The sequence below is a fragment of the Polypterus senegalus genome, chromosome 3, assembly GCF_016835505.1.
Source record: "Polypterus senegalus isolate Bchr_013 chromosome 3, ASM1683550v1, whole genome shotgun sequence".
NCBI classification, from domain to species: domain Eukaryota; kingdom Metazoa; phylum Chordata; class Cladistia; order Polypteriformes; family Polypteridae; genus Polypterus; species Polypterus senegalus.
This window is the reverse complement of record NC_053156.1, coordinates 265213151-265239332: the sequence shown is the minus strand read 5'-3', so window position 1 is coordinate 265239332 and position 26182 is coordinate 265213151. Positions and strand designations below refer to the sequence as shown.

Below are 26182 nucleotides of genomic sequence, written 5' to 3'. Positions count from 1 at the left end.
GGAATGACATGCGGGATTCCTGAATTCCCAGTGATGGATAAACCCGTCCAGGAATGGATTCCCTAAACTGAATGTTAAGGTCAATGGTGACCAAGCAAGTGTTTAGGGTTGAATCTACCAAAAAGCAAAGAAATCTATTCATTTGTTGAGGCCAATGGGTCTCTACGTGTTTAGTATGCATTTCCAAGTGGACTCATATCATAGTAACTATTTGCTGTAGTCTTATTCGAAAAATGACCCCTGATACATTAATGTTGTTATATTCATATTACCGTATTCATATTACTGTATATTTGTCACCTCCTCTTGTGAGGTGAGCTCCTTTCCTTGTGCCTACTGCTGATAGCTCACTTGGAATGCCAACTGTTATTACATGGGTATGAAAAATGGATGGTTGAGTGTTAGGATTTTATCTTCTAAATATTAATACAACACTTGTCATTCTTCATTTATCATGAGTTTAATTTCTGAAAAATTAATTTATTTGGTTGTACATCTTTGTCTACAATCAAATTTTTTGGGGAGCCAGTGAAACAATGTCTTTTTCTCCTGCTTTGACATTTTTCATTATTATTCAATGCTACTTTCATTAATTCTCTGTAGCACCAAATCAGGCTCCTGACAAAGTGTCCTGGAAAACTGATGGATCCTGGGTGACAGTGGCCTGGGACCATGTCAAGGCACAAAAGAATGAGTCAGCTGTGCTGGGCTACAAGGTGAGTAACCAAACATGCACTACTGTATACGTCAGGCTACATAAACCTTAGTTTTAAGTGTAGAGCGTGATGTGGCTGTTTAGCTGAACAGCACAGCTTTACAAGTCTCTCACTGATAAAATGAAAAGTACTTGGAGTTAGAGGAACGGGCCACTGACTACATGGCGCAAGTGAGGGAAGTGAATTTCTTGAGGTATTAGTAAACCCACAGTAAATCAACCTACCTGTTTCTCTGCATTTGTATTCCTCTTTTTTAATAATTGTATTTAGTTTGTAAAGCAAATAATAATCAGTGAGACATAGTAGTAGTACTGTATGTTCCATATTAAATCATATGCAACCTTTCTGAACAGAGACCCAAAATGAAGTAATCACTCATGTTATGTTATGACATGCAGTAAAGAAAGTTAAATAAAAGGTCATCTTGGTTATTTTTTCATAGCATCAACAACATGGAAGGCCTGATAACACCTTTCATAATTCCTGTCGTGTCCCAGATATATTCTGGATAACTTTCAGTTGTTAAAGTTGTGTATACAATTTTTAACTGCATTACACAATACATTGAACAAATGATAAAGGTAGCTTGTTGTTGGCTGAATTCCATTTAGTCTTTGAGATTTCTAACTAAAACATCCCACTCCTAATGTTGACTTAGATAATGTGAACTGCATTTATTGAAATATGTTCATACAGACTGGAAATAGTTTCTTCATTGTTACGACAGTCGTTTCATCCATAAATATGGATGAAGCGTTAGGAAAGCTGTGTTTCTAACTTAAAATAATCTATGATTGGAAGTTTGTTTTAGAGAAATTATCAATAGAGAGGTCACTAAAAGTTATACACACAAAGAAATAAGTAACACATTTAAGGAATATTTTAGGATTTTATTAACATCAGAGTGTAGTTAATGTGAGGCGCATGCCAAAGCATTCATCAATAAAATAGAAATTCCACAGCTTGATGCACTAAGATGGATAAACGACTGAGGTTTCCTGAAATTCAAAATGTTATTAATTCCTTACAGAGGAGGCAAGCCACACTTCCAGATGACTTATCCAACAGAATTGTCCAATAAGCTATCTAATACATTAGCTCTAATAAAGATAGCTGTGTTTAAAAAACATTGAGAAAGTAAAACACTACTACACCAGGAGTCAATGAACTTTTTTCCAAGGAGAATCCATTAGGGTTTGCATCCCCAGACCAATCATTTTACTGAACAATGAAACGGAATGAGGGAATTTCTGCCTTTTATAATATAACAAGATCAAAGTGGGTTTGTCAAAAGTAGACACTTTCTATCAAACCTTTAACAGTTGTTTAATGAGCTTTCAAAGGTCCTGGTATTTCGGAGGGTCGAAAGAAAACTTTTTTTAGAGTTAAATGGGAATATCTATTCACTCTACTATGCAAATGTCGATTTTAATCCAACATATGAGTATGAATTACAGTCCAGCTTAGAAACCTTTTTTTGAACTGTAATTCATCCATCCATCCATTGTCTAACCCGCTGAATCCAAACACAGGGTCACGGGGGTCTGCTGGAGCCAAACCCAGCCAACACAGGGCACAAGGCAGGAACCAATCCTGGGTAGGGTGCCAACCCACCGCAGGGCACACACACAAACACACCAAGCACACACTAGGGCCAATTTAGAATCGCCAATCCACCTAACCAGCATGTCTTTGGACTGTGAGAGGAAACCCACGCAGACACGGGGAGAACATGCAAACTCCAAGCAGGGAGGACCCAGGAAGTGAACCCACGTCTCCTAACTGCGAGGCAGCAGCGCTACCACTGCGCCACCGTGCCGCCCGAACTGTAATTCTGTAAATAAAACAAACAGAATAACATAAAGGGTTGGGGACTGGATGGGAAAAAAGTTTAATAACCAAACTGAAACGAGTTGAAAAATAATCACAGAAGTAGATTGTCTCAGATCCTACATAAGCTTCTTTTGTTCAAAGGCTTCCCTTTTGAAAAGTTGTGCTCTCTACAGGAGCGTTGCCCAGAATGGGCCGTGAAGTTGGGTGCTGTGGTTGTTTAATTAGCCCCTGGGGTGAAGGACCGAGTCCCCTAGAAGTGTACCCAGAGTGATATGTCCTCTGTTCTGTGGAGAAGAGAGAAGAGTTGGTTAGCAAACCTTTTAGTCCTGCTCTGTGGTCGGCGTTCTTGCCTCTGTCAGGCCATTTAGACACTCCCTAAGTGCTCATATGCAAAGTTATATTTCTGTATTGTACTTTTAATGAGGAACCTCACAGGGGGTGACCATTATCATCAGAGCCAGATGCTACTAGTGTTGAAACCAAGGCTATCCATTTCAGCAAACAGCAAAAAATTCAAGAAATTGAAAAGGAAGGACTTGAACAAGTAGTATGACTTTATGCTGATAATATGGCATGCTGTTTCACTGATGCTTATTCATGACAGTCACATTGTATTGGACCAATCGGAGGAATTCTACAGGAGTTCTCAATTCAGAATTATTTTGAATAACAGCATATTGTTCTCAGTAAATGGTCTTGTACATTAACTAATTTGGATTAGATGTCTTTAATTGTCTGAGAACGGTTCAAAGTTACAGTTACAAAAACTTAATCTTTTCATTTTTGCAATTTAATGAAAAGTGTCAAACAAGGTGGTCAGCTCTGAATCTCACATTAGCTAGGTGAATTAGTTTTGTTAAAACTCCTATGTAAAGTAGCAACTGCATTTTGAAAACAAAGACATTATTGTGTTATGATTTGCTTTTGTTTTTATTTTTTTCTGACCCATCTTTCTGTATCTTTCCTTCTTCCTGTATGCACTTGTTGACGTGTAGAATACGTTTTCACCACTTTGAATATTCCTAGAAGGTTATTTGAAAATTGTTAAAATTATAATTATAAATTAGGTTTTTTACATGAGCACTACCGTTAAGGGAAGTGGTTTGTTTATGGCTGCCATGGTTTTGTTTCCCGGAGTTTGTGAGAAATGTTCATGTGTGACGTCATCAACACTGTAAAAAATATACAGTACAATTTACAGTACATGACTTGCAAAAAAGTTAATTACTGTAAACAAATAATTAAGGTTTAAGGTTTCTTTATTTAGTCATGTTTACACAACAAAACATTAAATTTACCTTCTCACTTTCATCAAATAACAGACAGAATGAAATAAAACAGACAAATAGAAACAGGAAAGGTTAAGGTAAGGCAGTTAGATAATACATATTTATACCAAAAAAAAAGGTTACAGGATATACATCAAAACCTTAATCATTATCTCCGATATTTCTTATTGAAAAGTCGTATGACACTAGGAAGAAAGGAGTTTCTGGAGTGATTTGTGTGAGTTTTCAAAGCGACTATCCTTCCTGATTTGCTGAACTTTAGTTCTACATGTGATGGATGACTGTCATCAGTTGAGATGATTTCCAGTTTCTTTAACATTGCCCTCTGACACACACTGGTCAAATCATCTACAAGAGCCCCATAACTTTAGCTGCTGTGACAGATAGGTTGGCGCATTCATCCCCTTGAACCCTCAGACCAGATGCCAGACACCAGATAAAAGTCCAAAATAATTATTTTATTTGTACTATTAAGTGCACAAAGCACCTCCACCTCCACTATCTAATGATAAATCAATAATATAATTCACAATAACAATAACCCTCCACACCCCCCAGCAGCTAAGTCACTCTTCCTCCCAACTCAGCCCACTGCTGGGATCTCCCACAGTCCTTTTATACACAGTCCTGACCCAGAAGTGCTTCTGATTCCTCCAGTCCATATGATTCTTAGCACTTCTGGGTCAGATCAAAACTTCTCTTTTCTTCAGCCCGGAAGTATATCATCACTTCCGTTCCCATGATTGTGAATTACTTCCGGGCTATATGGAAAGTAGGAGTCTCTGGGTCTCCCTGCAGTGGCTCCAACGTTATCCAGCAGGGCTGTGTGTTAAAACTCCAAAGACCATGAGGCCCTGCTGGAATTCGGGGCATCTCCACGTCGCAGGGAGGGCTCTATCTGGCGGCATGGGGGTTTTGGCCGGGATGAATGGCTGGCCATATACCACACTGCATACTTCGTAATCTGCTGGAGCTTTTTTGAGTTTTGGTTTGTCAGACTATTAAACCAGGCAATGAAACAAAGTGATCACAAACTGGATCAGACTGCGATAGAAGTACAACATGAGGTCCTTGTCTACTTTAAATCGTTTGAGTTTATGGAGGAGAAATAAGCGCTGGTTGCATTTACAGAATAATTTTTTTGTATTTGTATTCCAGTTAAGATTGTTATCTAGGTAAGTTCCTAAGTATTTATATTCAGTCACTATTTCTACCTCCTCTTCCAGAACTACAATAGGTGAACATACAGATTTCTGTCTCTTAAAATTAAATATCATTTCTTTGGTCTTTTTTACATTCAGAGTGAGAAAGTTTTTATTGCACCAGTTTACCATCCAGTCCACTTGATTTAGATAGTGGCTTTCATCCTCCCCAGATATGTGTCCTATGAGCATGGTGTCATCCGCATACTAGATAATGGAGCAGTGGTCATTGTTCAGTCTCAAGTCACTTTGTACAGAAAAAAAACTGTAATGGTGATAAAACACACCCCTGCGGACTTCCTGTGTTTGAATGAATGACTATTGAAAAAGTGTCCTGAACTTTAACTGTCTGTGAATGGTTTTAAAGAAAGTTCTGAATCCATAGTGTAATAAATGGGTTTACATTTACAGTATATCGCTGGATTTACAGTTTCATCTTGTAAGTAAAATAAAGCTCTTGGTTGTTTTTTACAGTAACACTGTATTGTACTCTTGGTTGTTTTTTACAGTAACACTGTATTGTACTTGTAATCCAGTTTACAGCAGATTTTTGGAATCAGTCAGTCCATCATTATCCAGTCCGCTAAGAATCTTCTTGATTTAAAGTTATCACTTGGCAACTTGCGCTGCCAGTAAATGGTTGTAAATGCCCTTAATCGCTAATATTATGTTCTAAAATATTTTGTCATTGAAACAATTAGAAACATTATAATTGTACAAGTAAATGTATTTATTTGGCTGACACCTAACCTATCTAAGGGGATATTTGAGAGATACAATTGGTTACATTTGTTTATTGCTTCTCCAATTGGAGTACAGACAGGTGAGGCAAGTTACTTGTGGTCATGCAGTGTTATTAGCTAAGGTGACCATCCATCCCCGTTTTCCGGGGACAGTCCCTTTTTTCGGACAACTGTCCCCACTCAGAAACATGTCCCGTTTTGTCCCCGGTTTAAGATTTCGTCCCCGGTTTCAGCTGGTTCACTTTTTTGAATGTATCTCATCCACGATAATTTGAACTCGGTGCGCATGACAGAGGTAATGCTTTACCACATCCTGCAACTTTGCCGAGAAATTACGTGATAAGCTTTCGCTTTGTACTCTGTAGTGTTTAGAGTCCCTACTCATGATCTGTAGATTCTACGCTCTTCCACAAACCTCAAACATGTCCCTGGATTGGCCCAAAAAATTCTGGTCACCTTATATTAGCAGGATTTGAACCCACAACTCCTGGCTTTGAATTCCAAAGCCTTAACCACTACATCACACTGCTTGCCTGTTAAAGTAGACTGCAGAGTTTACAGTAAATAACTGGCAAAATGATGCTAATAATATACTGTGAAATTATCAACTAACATAAAAAGAACTATAGTATTTTACTGTAAAATACCCAAACCACCTTTAGAATACCTTCTGGCTGTAGGTATTGTAATAGACATTATGGGTTGGCTAGCATCCCAGCTGGGACGGATGGATGGTTCAGTACCTGGCCAAGGGGTCTTTTTAATGGAAGGATAGGCATCCCGACTGGGTTGGTTAGTGGTTACTTTCCTAGATAGGATGCTGTTTTAACGGATGGATAGGGGGAGACTGCATCCCAGGGCCATCTGCTCCCCCAATATACTGGGAGGTGACATCCCTCTGCTGTGCTTCCTTGTAGGACACCAACAGGGCTGTATGGGAGTTGTAGTTTTGATGGGCAGCCCTGTTGGAGTCCTCAGGTGCTGCTTGGGGGAGCCGCTGGAGGCAGGCTGTCTTGTTAAGGGGAAGTTCTACTTGACCCAGAAGTGCTTCCAGGATACAATGTGACCAGGATAAAGGAAGCTGCTACACTTCATCCAAGTAGTTTGGAGTAACAAAGCTTGCCTAAGTGGAGTGGAGGAAAAGGGAAGAAGAGAGTTGTGCTTGTGTGGATGTGTTGTTGTTCTTATTGTGAAGAAGTCTTTTGTTAAGGTAGTTTATTATAATAAAGTTTTAATTGAAACCCAAGACGTGTGTTTCTGTGGTTGTGTCTGGGGTTTGGGCTCTGCAATGCCCCATACTGATCACGATGTGCTCATCGTTTATTGTGAAACATGCTGCTCACTTCTGAATTTGTATTGGGGGCCCATGTTGCATTGCAAACTACAGTTACAGTTTATAAAGTTATTAGATGCTAAGTTTCTGTAGAGTTTTACTGTACATACTACAACAATTGTTTACAGTAAATGCAATACTTTAAGTGGTTCTGACCATCTGAAACTGCAGATATTAAAAAAGAAAAAAATCCTTCACTGTATTAATGAGATTTGTTTTGAGATTTCTGATGTTCAATCCCATGCTTTATTTTTGCAATTCAATGAGACATCTGCTGCAAGGTCAAACACTAATCTGAAGCCTTAAGTTTGTAATGTTTAAAGTGAGAAAGCAGCACAGGTGTTATTTGTTGGCACATTTCCTTTTCAGGTGGCCCATTCGTGTTTCCTTTTCCTAATTCTTTTTACCTTGGATGAATGGAATGTATGCCCAGCTGCCGAAGTTAGGATTCTTTCCAGGGCGGCATCACCTCAGCCATGTGAACGTAACATTTGTGAAATCCCCGTGAAATATTAAATTACATCTGCATGAAACAGCAAACATTCCTACCGACAAGCGCACCAGAAATCCTGCTCACTATTAGGAGTTTCTTTTGTTATTTCTCTAGAGAACTGCCAATAACACAGGGCACTTTATCAACTGATTATTGAATTCCTTCTTGGTCTGCTCAGCTTATCTCAGAAACTATCAAGGAAGTTGTGACCATAAATTCACAAAGACACTCAATATTTAGGGCGTTCCTGAAATTTGAAACAATATTCAGAAGTGCACACGAAGAATACCATTACAGGAAAATAATTTGGAAATCAGTGGCACTGTTATGACCATGAGAAGTGAACAAAGGAAGGTGCACGATAAGGGCATTTGATGCATAGACAGATAAACACCTATAGATAGATGGGAGACACTTTATTAGTCCACCAAGAAGATCCCTTCATTGACTGCCTCTTTCTTTTAGAACTGTTTTTAAAATTCTTTTATTGCTTTTTAAATGTTTTCATGGCCTGGCTCCTCCCTATAACAAGTATATGACTATCAGGTATATAAGGAAATATCAGGACTAAGTTATAAAGTGCAGAATCAGCATTGAGCTGTTATGGCCCCAGGATCTGGAACTCATTACCTGACACTAATAAATAAATAATAAATAATAGATATAGATAATACAGAAATTATCACTGTATGATAATAGTTATTAAAGAAAGAAATGTCCTCTAACAGGACAATTTAGTAATCAGGCTGGAGAAAAGCTGTTCACTGCTGTCACCATCCTGCTCCACTGACAGACTGAGCAGATCGTTCCTCCCCCAGACTATGTGACTCTTCAATTCCACCCGGGGGATAAACGCTAACATTATTCAAAGTTATTGTCTGTTTTTACATGCATTTTTATTACTATTTAATTTAATGTTGTTTTTTGTATCAGTATACTGCTGCTGGATTATGTGAATTTCCCCTCAGGATGAATAAAGTATCTATCTATCGATCTATCGATCTATCTATCTATCCATTGCATCATTTAATGACTCCTCGACAAAAAGCCCTGGAGGGAGCATTCTTCAAAAGCAGTCTGTTACAGCATGATCAGAATGGTCCGAGAAACAAAGGATAGAGGTTCATTTTACAAACTGTTGAATTTACTTACAGTGACAATCAATGCATACATTTTACTCTGGTTGTTTCATTGGTTTACACACAAATGATTTATATAAAATAAAATTCTACTATATTATATTCTGGTTCTTCTTATATCTTTTGAGATGAGCCACCACCCTTGAAATTTCTGTGCATATAACAACTGTCCATTCTAGTTTATAGGACATCTGCTGATTTCTTAGTCATCTCTTAGTCATCCTTCAGTACATTTTGTATATGACATCATCCTTTCTTCTGGTGCATTCTTTATTTACTTGACCATCTCAGTATTTTTCCTAAACCAATTCTTATATTTTACTGTACATTTTGTTTTTCACTTGCGTTTCTGACATTTATTAACCCTTTATGCTACTTGTTAATGATGAATACTATGTTACCCTAAAATTATTCTTCCACACAATCTACTGCTTGGCGCTCCCTTAAACACCTGTTGTGTCAGAAGAGCTGGACTTCCTTTGCCACGCTGGAAGCAATGTTAAGGGTCTTATGAAGGGTTCTCCTCCATTCTAGGTTAAAAGAGGGAAAGGTAGTCAATGACTATATTACACCCCAGTCCTTCTGAGCAGAGTCTGTGAGGCATTCCTTGATCACACAAGGTCGAAATGTTACTGAACGTATTAGAGAACATTGTATGTCTTTGAATGTCACTTGTGGGGAAATGAACACAAAGGGGCAGGAGAAAAAATGTGAAGAGATATGTATCACATTTAGGTGATGGTTTGGTTTTGATGAGTTTGCATTGCTTCATGACTATCTTGTATCGATTTATTGTATCTGTAAAAAGGAACAATGATAATATTTGTAATATTAATAGTAATAATACTCTTCCCAACATTGTAGCAAATGGTTGGACTGAGTTAAACTGTTCCTGAATGGTCTACTGTGAGTACTTTCACAGTTTTTCTCCAACTGCTTGAAAGTCTTAAGTGGAGAAGCTTTAAGAGCCACCAAACATCATAGAAAACAGGGCACTGCCCAGCAGAGCTGATGATCTTCTGGCTTGTTTTTATCCTTGGATAAGAACAATGTCATTTGTTTTAAAAACAGATATTATATAACCTTATCTTTACACTGTCTAGTAATAAAAGATCAAAGGTGTCCAAAGTATTCTTTAAAATTTCTGACACATTTATATTGCCATCCTGAGGGAAGCCTACTACTATGCTGCAAAAAAAATTAAAAACTGTTTGTTTACAGATAAGATAGCTTATCTTGTCATTTTGGCCAAAGCTCAGTTTGAAATCATCTTGCATCATGAAATATTGGCATTGGGGGAGGACTGGTTATTCTGATTGTTTGACTGCCCTCATAAAACTAAAGCAAACAGCTTGCAGCCTGGCGCTGAGCAGAGGCATTTCTGCCTTGCAACTGCAATTTTGAAATCTGCCTTAAATTGCTTGACCAATCTAGCTGAATGATCAGCTTCTCAAAGACTTTCTTGAGTTCAACTAAACGATTCCCCAGTCATCCCCCTAAAAGATAAACAGTGCATTAAACTATTGCATTTATTTTATGAAATTCTCTTCCTTTTCTGGCTGCAGGGACGTTTCTTACTTTTCTCCTTAGATGCTATCATCGTCATTCAGTATTATACACTGTTATTAACTCCCATTCACATAATTCCCAACCTGGAGGTCTCTGAAGGTCACATAATCACAAATTTTCCAGGTTCAGTGTTATGGTGGAGCTGTTGAGACTTTGGATTGCAAGTTTACCGGTTCAGTTCCTACCTTGGGACTTATTTTGCTTATTTTGTCACTTGACCAGCCTGTCCCCAAACTGTAAAAAAATGTATGTGAAATATTTTTGTTTCTTAAGTTACCCTGGATAAAGATGTCACTCAAGTATACCATAGTAATAAAGGTGCATTTGAGCCCCATTGTATGGTCAGCCAGGTATCACTTCTGAAGGTGTGATGCCCAGGGCAAGAAACAGACCAGGGTGTCAGCCCCAGTATAAAATTCTGCTATTCTTCCATCACACTAGTGCTTAACTTGCTAAGCTATAAGAAAGCTCCTCTGTCTCATTAAGCTCTTGTTGGAATCTTTATTGCAATATTTTTCTTAAACAAATGTAAAATCTGATCGAATTGTAAATGTGTTCAAAGCAAAAGCAGCACAAAACTATTATAAAATATCAACCTTCTTATTTTTTTTATAATTAATTAGAATGGGAAACTGTTTTTTAAGGCATAGTTTATACCCCAGGTTGTCTAGGTCAAGAGAGCTACATGCATTCTCTCCATGTCTACCTTGGATTTTTCCAGGTACTTCACTTTCCATCCTACATCTCAAATGCATGCAGGTCAAGTTTACTGGAGATTTGAAGTAAATGTTGATGTGTCTGATTGAATGGCTCATGCCCTTCTCCCTGTAATTCAGTTTGAAAAATGAAATAAGCTAATAGCAAACTAGCAGTACTGAAGGCAAGATTTATTTTGTGCTCTCCCTACCAGATCCTCTACAAACAGGAAGGCCAGGCTGTCCTTAAAGTTGTGGAAAAAGGCAAAAATTCCATTCGTCTGCCTCTTCCACGGGATGACAACTTTGCTGTACTTGAAATTAGAGCCTGGGGTGAAGGTGGAGATGGGACACCAACTGAAGTTATAGTCTCCCGGGACTCAGGTGAGTGGGAGTAAGGAGCTGAAGATACATTAGGATAATTTTGACAAGAGCAGGTAATTCAAACAAGCTAGTAAATCATATTCATGTAATTTCACTCAAAAGATATCAGGTTGAGTTGAGTAAAATTCCCCAAAGGCCAACTGACCTACCATCACTCAAACCACAGGGGATAATGTAAATGTGCTTTTATTTCTTCTCTTTCTTCCTCTTCATCTTTTTCCACTTCTATGTGGGGTTGATGTGCTGATCAACCTTCTCCATATACAGCTTGGTCCTGCACCTCCTCACCAGTCAATCCCTTTTCCTTTAGATCTTCTTTTACTTTATCCATCCACTCCCACATTGGAATCATTCATTTGTACTTCCCCTGTATTTCCATTTTCTGTTTTGCCTACATATTCATTGTCTCTCCTCATCACATGTCCATACCACTTCAAGCTACTTTCCTGTACTTTCTTAGATATCTCTCCCACTCGTGTTGTACCTCTGATTGTCTCATTTCTTATGCTTTAACTCTGCACATCCATCACAACATTTTCATTTCTGCCACATGTAAATTCTTTTCCTGTGCTCCCTTTACTGCCCATGCATTTGTGTACATTACATCATTGCTGGTCTTACCACTGTCTTAAAAAACTTACCTTTAACCTTTGCTTTAATTCTTCAGTCACACGATATTCCTGATGCCTTCTTCCAATTGTTTCATCCAAACTGCATTCTGTGGGTTATCTCTGCATCTAATATTCCTTCTTGGAATACCACTGATCCTAGATATTTAAATTCATCCACTCTTTTCAGTAGCACCCCCTGCATGCTAATTTCTGAATTCTGATCATCTTTAAATGTCATATATTCTGTCTTCTTCCTATATCCTCTATCTTCCAAAGCCTTTCTCCATTCTTCCAACTTCCTCTGCACTTTCTCTTTTCTTGTGCTACTCAACACCATGTCATCAGCAAAAAGCATGCACCAGGGGACGGGTCTTTTATCCCACAACTCAATGCATTCATTATCAGATCAAAGAGGTAAGGACTTAAAGAAGGTCCCTGGTGCAGACCTACTCTAACTGGGATCTTGTCTGTTACCCCACCATTGTTTTTAACTTAAGTTATGCATGTCCTGGACAATCCTTGCATTCTTCTCTGGTACTCCTTTCTCTTTCATGCACCTCCAGGCCTCCTGACGTGGTACTCTATCATAAGCCGTCTTCAAATCAATAAACACCATATGCAAACCTTTCTGTTTTTCTCGATGCTTCTGTATTATCCATCCCAATGCAAAGATGGTCTCTTCCCCAAGCCTTCTCTCTGTAACTCTTTCCCAGATTTTCCTTCTTCTTATGGGTACAATCACACTGTTCCTCCACTTCTCTAGTATTATTATCTCCTTCTCATAGATTTTCCACATTAGATCACACAACATTTCTTCTGGTAAACTCTAGCAGAGATGTCATGTGAATTTTTTTTATTTTCCCCTCTCCCAAGAAGCTGTGACTGTTGAAGCACAGTTGTTGTCTATAGTCTTCCCAATCTCCATGACTGTAGCTTGTAATTCCTTCAAAGTTCTCAGAGGTACCTTGGTGGCCTTCCTCACTAGTCTTCTTTCATTATCACTCAGTTTTTGTGTACAGCCTGCTCTAGGCAGCCTTACAGCTGTGCCATTCTTTTCCCATTTCTTAATGGTTAATTTAACTGGATTCTAGGAATGTTCAGTGACTTGGATATTTTCTTACTTCCGTCCTGACTTTTGTTTTTAAATCGCCTTGCTTGGAGTGTTCATGTGTCTTCATTGTGTAGATTAGGCCACCACACACACTTGTGTGCCAAGAGATGTGAACTTCCAGACCAGGTGCATTTATACTATAGTTAACTGAAACTCCAGATGTGTGACCTCCATTGATTATTAATTAAGTCACTTCTAAAACCAGTTGGCTGAACCAATGATGATTTAGGTGTGTCATATTAAAGGGGTGAATAATTATGCAATCAGTTAATTATTCTTGTTTATATCTGTAATTAACTTAGACCACTTTGCATACATGTTTTCAGTTTTTCACATTAAAGAATGTCCTTCCGTTGATCAGTACCAAAATAGACAAATTAAAATGGCCACTGTGATTCAAAGCTGTGTAACAATAAAATGTGAAAACTTCCAAGGCTGTGAATACTTTTCATAGGTACTTTAATACGGGGAGCCATATCTGGCAGCTTGCCACAGTAACAAGATGGTTATTGGGTATCATGTGTTGCCAGACTAAGAGTTGTTCTTCTCCTTTTCTTTCCTTCCCCTTCCCAGGGACGAGTATGATGGTCCTCAACTCAGCAATTGACCTCACTCCTGCACACGTCATCCTCAGCACCACTTTCATAATGCTGGCACTGATTGGTTTATTGGAGCTTTGACTTTAGACAGTCCTTTGGAGATTTTTTACCTATGGATAAACTGTAATGTTGAGACACTTCATTTTCAAAATTTTATTTTTTATGTTGGGAAAAAGATGGTGTCAGTGCTACCACACTTTTTGGTTGTATTTTTTTCACCTCTTTTTTAAGTAATTTAATACAGGATTTTGTACCACCTTTAAAGTTGTATCAACATCTTAAAGGATCGTCAGACCTTTATGGACGTCAAACAGATAGTTTGAAAGTGTACATTTTTTAAAGGGTTATAATGCTGAAATTTGCCTTATGGAGTATGATACGTAGCTGTTGTCTAATATTAATACTGTATGTGGACACAGGGTTATAGACATGCTGGAAATGCTTCAGAAGGATACTCAGCTGTGATCACAAGATTTTGAACTTATTTATTAGGTGCGACAAAGCTTGAACTGCTATTGTACTTGATTTTTTTTTTTTTTTTTTTGCATAATTCACTCCAAAAAAAGAAAGGACTACAAGAATCCAAATTTACAGTAAGATGTTTACTCATTTGTCAGTGGACATATTCTTTGCTCACTGCAGACCGAAAAAAGAAATGAGACGTATTTTTCCTTAAATTTTCATGATTTGCAATTCTCTTTGAAGAAAAGAAGGTGGTTTGACCTACGTTTGTAAATTGTGGAAAAAACAACGTCATCGTCTAGACAAAAAAAAACCTTTTCAGTCCACCCCACATCAGGATCATGAAGGTTTTTGCAATTGTGTCCCCATGATGTAAAGTCATGTCTTTTCGAATGGCTATAGAACCTTCTGAATTGAAACTCCCACCTAAGATGATGTCATTGGGTAAAATACTGACAACTCTTAATATATCAATATAAAAAAAGCTGCTGCTGGTAAAGCTGCTGCTGGTAAAAATACATTTACTTCTTCTTCCCTCTCTCTCTCTTTCTCTCTCTGTCTTGGTAACTCCATAAATTATGTGGGTGCCCTTAATATACATTATTTATGTACACATACAAACAATGAAAATGGACCATATGGCTCTTTTTGGTAGTATTGTAGTGGACCAGTTTAAAGGAGCACAGTCTGCTCCTCTGTGACCAAATAAGTTAGCTGATGCATCACCATTCAATAAAACTAGATGAGGGTGAGCACTGAGGATGACGGCAGGCTTGGTGACTCCTGTTTTGTCCAGGACCACCTCCCCTGCATTTCCAACATAAACCATACACTAATGGGATTTTAGCTGTAAAAATGGCACTCTGATCTGGTGAGCTGGAATATCTTTCCTGATATGTATACTGTATATATTGTCTTTCTTGATGAATTACTGCCCACAGAAAAGATACTGTACCTTCCAGGTCAGGTACTTTTCACATGGTCGCCTGCCTAAATTATATCTCTGTTCTAATGTAACAGTGGGAAAAGAGCAGACCTCCAGCAGATTTCAAGGGATAGCTAGCAATTTCTCTCCATAAGTGAAATGTTATAATGCTTGGTTTAGATTCACTAATTTTTGTAAGTGGCACCAGTCACATGTCACAGTGGCTTTTAATTTTACTGCTGCACTTTTCTTTTTATAGTGTAAATATACTTTTTTATTGAACCAGAGTAAACATGGAACACGGAATTTGATGTATGACACTTGCTGAATGTTTTTAGAATTTGAATGATTGGACTTTTTGTCGATGTACTTGCTTGATAACGGAGGTCCCCTGTGATCTGGCTGCTGAAGAGTTCTTAATCAAAAGTGCTGAGATGGAAATCCAAGAAAAGAAACAGGTGCCACACATTGATCTGCACAAAGACACCTGGTTAGAAAGAATTACCACATAATTAATATTCTTTTTGATGTAATACAGAGAAATTCATCCAGCACTGATAATGGATATTTGTGAAAGCTGTTAAATAATGATGGGATACCTTTGAATTGTGGCCTGGTATTAAAATTCAGTTTTGAGTCAATGCCATTGTTAGATTTATTAACTCTACCTTCATGATAATCTATTATAAAATGCTAAATGAAGGCTCCAGTAAGTAAACACTGTAGATGCAGAGTGGTGATTCTGCCGTTTTATTAAAATAGCCAAGCAGATGCTCTTTAGTTATTCTTTTACTTATCCAAAGAATTTCATCTTATGTATTATAAATCTGGCCATGTACTACAGCATGTGCATTCATTTTTGAAATAAAGCAGAATTTCCACCCAAGCAGAAATCACTCTGTTAATGCATAAATACTGTTTTTTGACTTAATGAGCCTCATATATTTTAAATCACATTTATTTTTAATAAATAAACATTAAAATCATGCATGTAAAGGTAATAATGCTACAGCCTACCAACTCCAGAAAGCTGAGCTTGAATGCTAGTCAAGTCACAGTCTTTTGAGATTGTCTCTTCTGCCCTTGTCTGTGTGAACTCTGTCCTGTCACATCTCAAAGATGTACGTGGTATTTTAAATTGATCCAGAAAGAGTGACCTCTGATGGACTGGTGCTCCACCAACTGGTGGTCACCTGTTTCCTGCAACCCCTACAATTGGATATGGAGGTATAGAAAATGGAAGGGTGTATAAAAGTAATCCAAGATCTTATCTGGCATTGAACAGATTTACTCTGCTGCCTCTAAAATGAAAAAAGAAACAATGAAGTGATGGGTTAGTGAATGACGATTATTGCTGCTTTGCTCCTTTTTCAGTACCCAGTTCAATACATATATTCATTTAAACTGGCTGCACATATAAAAACTCTTCTGCATGTTTTCTTATGTTACTATGAACAAGCTTGAAGATTTTTTACCCATTTTGCAATTGTGTGCCTGGTGCTTTTTATTACAGTAGGCATTTGTAAACATTCCCTTATGTCTCAAAACATAAAACCTGGCCAGCAATATTTTATTAAAAGGGACCTAATACTCAGTGAAGGGTGATTGCAGAAGCGTGTGAGACTTACTTTGTGTTTGTATTTCACAAACAAAATGTATATTAAGATGCTTTTTGTTGACACTTAACAATGTGTAATTCTTGCACACCACACTTGATTTTACTTGGCCTACATTATTAGGAATTTATTCATTTCCACAATTTGGCTCACCTTTGTATGTAAAATTTTGAAATTTGTAAAATTAATTGCTCTGAGATAGGTATAAAAATGCAGATAAACATCCATCCCTTGTTTTTCTCTGTGTATTGTCTTTTGCTGTTTCCATGATGCCAACACGAGAAAAGGTGTTGCTTTTTCTCAGAAAGTTGAAGAGTATGTGATTAGAAAGAAAATGTCTTTCTTAGGAAAACCAAAGGTTGTGTTTGCATTCTTCCTGTCATGCTGTATGTTACATACTGTAGAGGGGACACCAAAGCCTTCATTAAAAACGCAAATCTGGAGAGAAATTAAAGGTACTTGTAAATAAAGAAAAAAAATAAATAAAGAAGTAGGAATTAAGGATTTTGTCTCATGTTTACTCCATACATTGTGTATCTAACTACTTGATTGTAATGACACTATTTAATAGTTGTGAATGTGGAATTGATCTGGTTTAACTTCTAGTCTTTAAAAATTGAATGATAAAAAATGTTCATGATATCACATGGATACCTCGGTAGAAATCAATCAATGCATGTTTTACAGTAATTTCTATTTCTTGATTGCAGCAATCTGTTGTGGTGAATACTGAGTCTAAATCCTTCTAAGGTAAATTATTGTGTGATAGTTGATATCTTATGTCGCAAATCCTGTTAACTTCAAAGGCTCCATTCCACTACTTTCTGTAATTTCTATTAACACACACCCTCTGTAAATAACCCAAAACCAATAATTCCTGTGAAACATTTGCTGTTCTCTATAATATGTTTAAAGCATCATGTCCAGGTAAAAGAAAACGTTGCTGCAGTGTTTATAATCAGAGACATTTTGAGAACTCTTCACATGTGACAGGTGTCTGGTCACACTTACAGGTAATCTAACCTTAACTACTGTTAAAATATCCGACTACGCCACCCTGTTTTATTAAGAGCCTGGGAACTCCTGAAATTTACCGATAATAGCACACAGGTTTCTTTAATTTGGGCGGTGAGTAAACACACAATGAAAGACACAACAGTAATTACAGAAAAGCAACAGTAACTTCTACTACACAACACAATATAAAGTACATTAAAAAGATAAATTAACATAAAAAAATCTAACAATATCAGGAACGAAATTCCTTTTTTAAAAGGAAAGCACACAGTTCATGCTATAAAAGTCCGTTACAACATGAAGTGGAGGATACAACCTTTAGTGGTGCAGAGTCCAGTTTGCGCACTGTGTTACCTCAACAATTAATTGTCCAACTGCCCACCGATGCACTCTGTTCACCGGACACAAATCCCTGTCAGCGTCTCTTCGTCGTTCCTTTTTTTCCACTCTGGGCTCCTTTTGTTGCTGTGATCTAGGCACGCCTCATTTCTCGTCTGCCAGCTCTGTCCTTTCATGCAGTTTCCCTCACTCACTGGACCCACAACCGTCTTCTCCTTGTGGAGTTGTCTCTTCTTCCCTGGAAGTAAGCGTTGCCGTCCTTGTGCCTCACGTTGTGCCAGCCACGTACCCTCGTCTGCCAGCGAGCCCCTGTGCTCTGTCCAAGTGTCTTGGCAGCATTCTCATTGGACTGTCCCTCCTCCTGCCTTCTCCTGCCCAGAAGTTTAAATCTCCTTCAGTCCCTGCCGTTGTCAGTCCTGGACAATCGGTTTAAACAATGGCACATTTGAATTTCCTGGGTTTAACAATTAATGAAAACACAAGTTAACAAAGTGTATTGTTACCAACCATGAATAAGTATAGATATGCTGATTAGAAGCCAAAATTGTCAGACATGTAATTTCTAAGTCAGGTACATACAAACATCCTCCAAGGAAGGAGCAGTTCTGTTATCACAACTTTGAATTGTTTGTATACTCAACCAGCCAAAACTTCAAAGTGGTGACTCCTTTGCAAGACAGCAAATACCTACATCCTGCAGACAGCCATGACAACAATCAGTAAAGGGATTACCCAGGAAATCAAAAAAATGTCCCCCTCTGACACACATGCCAACAATAAGACAGAGCTATATTTTTGATATCTTCAGTTCTTCTTCTCCAATTTTAATTTCAGGGTACATGCTTTATCTAAAATATTTTGGGCCACACATTAGTAAGTCTTATTGCATCGCAACATTTAAGGATTATTACAGTTCTTGTGCTTATCTACATCTTCTTCATGTGGTCAGATAGATAACATCCTGTACCTATTCTTTTCTACTCACATTACCTCTGGTTGAAATGTCAAGTGCTCTTCTTTGCCTTAGAAAAACATATCAATTGTAAAACAGGACACAAATAACAATAAAGAGTTTAGGCACCACCTCGGTGACCCCATATAAATGGAAGGCTTAAAGCAACAAAAATACATGCAGCGATTGTGTGAACATCTTTGTGGATGTGAGTTCATCACAGAACTGCCTCAAGATGGCCCATTTCTGAATTATGAAGTCGTTCAGGCAGGAATTGGAGGGTCTAGGCGGACGGACATGGAAGTGACATCGGAGATGAAGTGGCTGCCAATGTTCCATTCTGCAAAGGGAGGAGAAGAGAAGACACAAGTATACAGTACCAAGCCCTGGTCTGGTAGGTAACTAACATCAACAAAGCCCTTAAGCTGTCTCCCATGTACACACGGGTGACACCATCCATTTCATTTCATCCAAATTATTAAACAAATTAAGCCAAATCAGTTTGCTTTGGGTGGAAGGCAAGACCTAATTCATGGACAGACCCATGTTTAACAAACAGCGCACCTACACACATTCACACAAACTCATTGTTATCAGGCTAGTTTAGAGACTGCAAATAACCAATCACGCACATCGTTTGAATTTGGGAGAAGTTTTGGCGTCTTCATCCAGGGTTAGTTAGTTTAAGTTTTACATGTACTGGCGTACAGGGCCGGCCCAAGGATTTCTGATGCCCCAGGCAAGATAATTTAATGAGGGAGACTGAGAGCATGAATGAGGAGGAGTATTTGCGTGTTTTCTCCAGAATAGCTAACTAAAGGGCTCTGCCAGTACATCCAGAAATGATGCAAGTTGCCTCACCTGAGTTTTTAGATGGATTTTTAAGCTTTTTGAGAGCATTTGGACCACACAGAGGCATAGTCTGAGTTTTTAGATAAGAACATGCAGACAGAAAACTTTTTATATTCAATACTATCAACAGACCATATAGCATTGTGCCATGCAGTCCTTTTTGTTACAAGTTAATATCACTTATTATTTATCAGGTAGGCTATAAATTGTTAATTACATGCAATGTGGTCACTTTCTGGGGCTGGACCTTGATCTGGAGACAACCAGAGATCAGTGTATTTGTTAGTGTAATAAAAAGGTAAAATAAAAACGTATCCTTTTTGTATTCTGCCAAGTACCAGTGTCACTTACTTGGGTGAGATGTGTAATCATTGATGGTAAACATTGAAATACAATATCAGCATGAATCATCTGTTAACTTATTTTGTCGACCCACGTGTGATCCAGATGATGCAAAGCAGTATGGCTACAGTTCTTTTGAAATTCTCACACAAAAACACTCCTTGTTTTGACACATTCATTTGTATGCACAGGAATACAAATTACTCTGGGTTTGCATACATGTCAATAAGAATTTTTACATCACAGCAATACAAATCCTTTGAAAATATCCCTCCATTATCCAACCTGCTATAGCCTAATTACAGGGTCATGGGGGTCTGCTGGAGCCAATCCCAGCCAACACAGGAAAAATAGGGAGAAAAATGGGAGAAAACCCAAGCAGACACGGGGAGAACATGCAAACTCCACGCAGGGAGGACCTGGAAGCAAACACGGGTCTCTTAACTGCGAGGCAGCAGCGCTACCCACCGTGCCACCCCTGTATTATTTAATCTCCTTTCAAAATCTAAATGCTTTACTGTTGAATAATTTTTAGATTATCCCTATCAGATTTGTACATTTTTCTTTCTTCCTCTTTAAAATTACATCTGTTGCACAATATCCGATCAGCTGCTAGCTCTTTTCACAAAATATATTATTTCGTTTAGTCTGTGTTGAGCAATGATTTTTTTTAGACAAGGAAAAGGTTGCTGACTAATAAAGCTGCTATTATTATAAGCCACAGAGTATAAACAATATTTGTTTATTTAAATAACATGACGCTACAAATCTGAAGTACCAAAAATTCCTCTTTCGTTGGAAGATAATGCAATACCCCAATTTTATAAAATATAATATAAACACACCATTAGGCTAATTTATTCTTTTGTTGTACACCAAATGCTTCTAATTCAAAAAAAAAATCAATCCATCCATTATCCAACCTGCTATATCCTAACTACAGAGTCACAGGGGTCTGCTGGAGCCAATCCCTGCCAACACAGGGTGTAAAGCAGAAAACAAACCACCGCAGGGCACACACACACACACCCACTAGGGACAATTCAGGATCGCCAATTCACCTAACCTGCATGTCTTTGGACTGTGGGAGGAAACCGGAGTAAACCCACGCTGACACGGGGAGAACATGCCAACTCCACGCAGGGAGGACCCAGAAAGTGAACCCAGGTCTACTAACTGTGAGGTAGCAGTGCTACCACTGCACCACCGTGCCACCCAAAAGTTCAATACAAATGAGAGAAATCTTTTTTTTTTTTTTTTTTAAATCTGCTGGGTGATAAATGTGACCTTGATAATCCATGCTCCTTGAATATTCTCAAAAGCATTTTCAATCACATAATATGAAAAGGGTCCCCATCAAACTGTTTATGTGACTTTTTAAGGCTGAGGAGTCCAATCCTAGAGTCACAGATCTTGGGAATGTGGTGACATGATGTTCCATTCAGAGCAATTTCCATTTAGGCAAAAGAATATTAAGAGGAGACGTGACTGAAGTGTTTAAAATTATGAAGGGAATTAGTACAGTGGACTGTTATTTTAAAATGAGTTCATCAAGAACACAGGGACACAGTTGGAAACTTGTTAAGGGTAAATTTCATCTAAACATTACAAAGTTTTTCTTTATACAGAGCACCACTGACACCTGGCATAAGCTACCAAGTAGCGTGGTAGACAGTAAGACTTTAGGGACTTTCAAAACCTGACTTGATGTTTTTTAGAACAATTAAGTGGATAGGACTGGCAAGCTTTCTTGGGCTGAATGGCCTTTTCTTGTCTAGATTGTTTTAATGTTCTAATTTACCTAATCTGCCACTAATAACATTTCACTGTCTGTATTGGAGTACATGAAAACCCTAACCCTTCATGTAATTACATTTGGACCTACATTGACTGTTTTTCTTCTTGTGTATTGCTGTCTCATACATTTAAATTGTGATCAAAATGTCTAAACTCTGCTTACTATTAAGTGCTTATAATCATCTTAAAAGACGATTTTGATTGTCAAAGGCATTGCACTTAATCTGCTTGACTGTGACCTGAACTATTGGCAAAGATCACAGTAGCATGATGAATTTCTGTTAAAGGTCACTAACAGAGCAGCAATTGCTGGCTCTTTATGAAAGAGTCAGATGCTCAATAAAGAGCAATCAATCAGGGCGAAAGTCTGAAACTTAGCCTTGTGGCTCTTCCATGACCCACGGCTGCCTTTAACCCCTCCCAAAAAAAAGCGCAACCAGCTGCTAAAAGGAGTAATAGCTGTTTGCAAATGGCAAAGGTGCTAACAGAATCGCTGTTTCATATGCTGACCTCAGCACTTTTCACTGATATAGAAAGAAATAAATTAAAAGATCAAACTTTTGTCCCACTGTGTTTATTCTTGTGCCAAGAAGACATCAGAAACTTGAGCTTTGATAACATATTGTATTTGTTGTTACTTAACCATTAATCTAATCAGAGATCTAGTATTTTATTATTTTACACAAGCAGGTCATTATCATTTCATTTTTTTTATTATTAGCACTTTCACAGGGGGCTGCCCCAAGCTACCTATATTAGTCCGAGCCAGTGTGAAGACTCGTATCTTTTTTTTTCCCGTTGGTGAGCAGACTGGGTAGGTCAAGGAGTCTACAAGGGAGGTAAGGCATCCGTAGTGAAATGTGATTTAGAGGAGCAGGCTTGAAGTTCAAGAAGTGCTTTCACAAGCCTTGTCAATCTGGGTTATTTTTATCTGTATTTAGAAAGAGATGGTGCAAATCCCAAATCAAACTTGAAGAAGAAAGAAAGTGTCTGTATTATTTTTTTTAATTCTGCATGATTAATGTAATTTTCACAATATATTCATCTAATGATGTTATGGTGTAACATAAATGCCTGCACCATGCAAATACTCAGTGTTCTGACTGACTCATTTAACGTTCATTTGTCTTTCTGTTTAATATGTTTAATCCAATCCTTGGGGTATGTAAAGCCTATTCTGGCCACACCACTGTGTGACACATTCACTCTTGGTTGCATAGGTAGGTCAATTAACCCAACATGAATGTCATTAGGATGCAGAAATAAAACCTGAGGGAATGAAGAGCAACCCATGCATATACAGGGTGTACAGGTAAACTCAATGAAACATGCTTTAGGTTGGCAGTCACAATAAAAGGCATACACAGCACAACACATACTGTAACAATCTCAAATTTGCTTAATCCAATTCAGGATCATGGGGACTCAAGCAGCAAACTAGGCAGGGTGCCAGTCCATCAAAGCTCCCATTCATACACAACTTAGAATTGCCACATAACTGTTTAATGAGTTTTATTGTGCCAGCTACCCTGCAGTAATCGATTGAATTGAACTGTAGTTCTAAAGTGTTTTGAGGATGTGATCATCGTTTATGGTGCTATAAAGAATAAAAATGTCATGAATTTATTAACTGACTGCCAACAAACATTATTCTGATGTTTTTTTCTCATACAATTTCCTGTACACTCCATATCTGACACTGACCAGAAGAATTTGCAGTATGAAAAAGGCTTTGTGTTTGTTCAGCCGTAGGTTTAGAGCATTAGGCAGTTTCTTTCAAAACAGGAGACATTTCACAGGCAGCGCCTCATGCTTTTAAACAGTTGTCAGATATTCTTCTGCCAAAACTTCTCATGTAACCACAGTAGTCTGTACAAGATCATTTGAGTACTGTGGTTTTGATCATTTCCTGTTTTGGTACCATTTAAAGGCAGTGACCTGCACGTTTTATGGAATTAATAATGAACTGTAACATCAAAAAAGAGCCAAACAACCAGTGTGCAAAAACTAAGAAAAATAAATTAGGGTCAAACAGAATGAAGTACAAGGTGTTTATTTTAAACTTTGTGTAAATTTGATAGGGACCACAAATGGAAGCAACTGCAAATAAAGGGTAACTTTGTGTTGTTCAAAATATTACATTATATATATATATATATTACATTATTCAAAATATTAGAGCTAAAAGCTATTCATCAGTTAAACCTAGTGCATAAATTCAGAATTTAAAAGGTGCTGGGTCACAGGCTGCCATTTTTGGTTCATGAGTGGGTTGCAGTGGGATGCTTAAACGATCAACAGCACTGCACAATATATTTCCCAGTGAGCTTATTTCGCCTGAATTCTGTCCATTTCATTACTTTCCCCATTGTTATGCTTTTTTTAAGAAGGGGGTCCCCCTCCACACTCTACCAGCTGCTCTTGTTTCACCAAGGAGGTGATTTATAATTGCAATGGCTGCCGCTGGGTTGTCAATAAATATAAAAAGGTAAAACCGGGTTGATCGATCGTGAAGGTTGAGAAACACCACTCTAGGTGGCACTCTTAACAACACTCAGTGGTATCTAGTAGCTCGGACAGTCCTGTGTGAAGCAGACCCAGCTACAAGGGGCATTAAGTCGGGCTAAACCCACTCAAGTATTACACTGAGCTGCACACCCATGCTTCACTTAATTGCGATATGTGTTTACCTGTTGGATTTTGCATAATCTATCACACCATACAGCTTCTTTGTTTGGATTGACAATGCCTTTTACAAAAAATAAACCAGCGTTCATAGCATAATACTTTATTTTTTTGTAAATGCTGCAGCACCATGTTAATAAGTAGTCAGACCCCTATTTTGATCTTGTTAATGATAGTCTACTTTTTCCTTGTAGATAATTAGTGGTCCTTGGCCCCCTGCTCACCTTGTGCTATTCCCAGACCTTGCAGTCTCCTTCCATCTGGGATGGCACGTGACTGACCATAAACCAGCAATGACCTTGTTAGTTCTTTTCACATACAGTAATTTCTGTTAGTTCCAGTGCTTCCAGCTGACCCCTTCCCCCCACTTCACTTCACTTCAACATGTAATTCACATGGTGGGCTGTTCCTGTGATGGGCATGTCAGTGGTATTTATACCTGTGCACATTCTCTGGCTAACTGTTATTCCACACCTCTGCCATTTAGAGGAGGACACCTACAGATCAGCTGGGGTCTGTCATTTCATTGACCATCTCATCTGCACAGAGTGTTAAAGTACAGGTAAAATGCTTGTGTCATGGGGTTTTGTAGCATGTGCCAGGATGTTCAGAAATATAATAGTCCTAACAGACAGCTGGCAAACACAGTCAACAAATAGACGTATGCACAAAAAAATGCGCACTTATTGAGCTGATCCCCAGAATTTGAACTTTGATTCAGGAACAAACCGTAACGTTTGCATGCCTTGTGCCTGGTTTTCATTTAGAATGAATCTGTAAATAAAACATTGCAGTAATCTTGTGGTGAACAATTTACAAAAGACCGAGTTTCTAAATTAAAGCAGGAAGAGATTGCATCATAAAAAGAAGCAAAATATGATGATGCAGCACATTAAGGTAGTGATGCTTGTAAACGTGATTCAAAAGTAATCAGTGTAGCTATTAAGCAATCAATGTGCATAACTCTGAATAAATACATTCAAAATAAAAAATAAACATATGAAAATAATGAACATTTTTAAAAATGTCTCAGCTCACACCACAAAAGTATAGTGTCCACAAACTTTTATGGCATTTTATAGGAAGCATTTTTAGATTAAAAGATCTTATTAATGACTGTTTTGAATGTATTAATTAAAAGCTAAATTTATATAGTCAAATATAAATACCACATAAATTCTAACTTTTGCACTTGGATTTTTGCTGTATCTTGTTCTTGTAATTTGTCATTTGTTGCCTCTGAAAAGTGGCTCATAAATAATTAGTGAACACCTATTTAATATTAACATACGCATTGAGCCTAGCAGAGGAGGTGTCATGGGCATACAGAATAAAACACAAAGGAAAGGAGGTGCCCATTCGATAACCCCTGACACTAGTGAATTACCAGGAGGAAAGTAATAAATCACTTGGTAGTACTGCGTGTAGGGAAACTTTTGACCATAATATATCTGTTTGCACCCTGTGTTGGCTGGGAT

The 26182-nt window shown here is 38.0% G+C and overlaps 1 protein-coding gene across 1 annotated transcript in view; it reads left to right on the top strand.

Annotated features, from left to right (window-relative positions):
- cntn2 (contactin 2) overlaps window positions 1–17212 on the top strand; it is a 131403-nt gene extending 114191 nt beyond the window's left edge. Inside the window, exons 21-23 of the mRNA XM_039749084.1 lie at window positions 604–716; window positions 11228–11396; window positions 13692–17212. Of these exons, the coding sequence (XP_039605018.1) occupies window positions 604–716; window positions 11228–11396; window positions 13692–13798 (389 nt within the window). The 3' untranslated portion in view covers window positions 13799–17212. The remainder of the gene's footprint in view (window positions 1–603; window positions 717–11227; window positions 11397–13691) is intronic.
- The last annotated feature ends 8970 nt before the right edge of the window (window positions 17213–26182 follow it).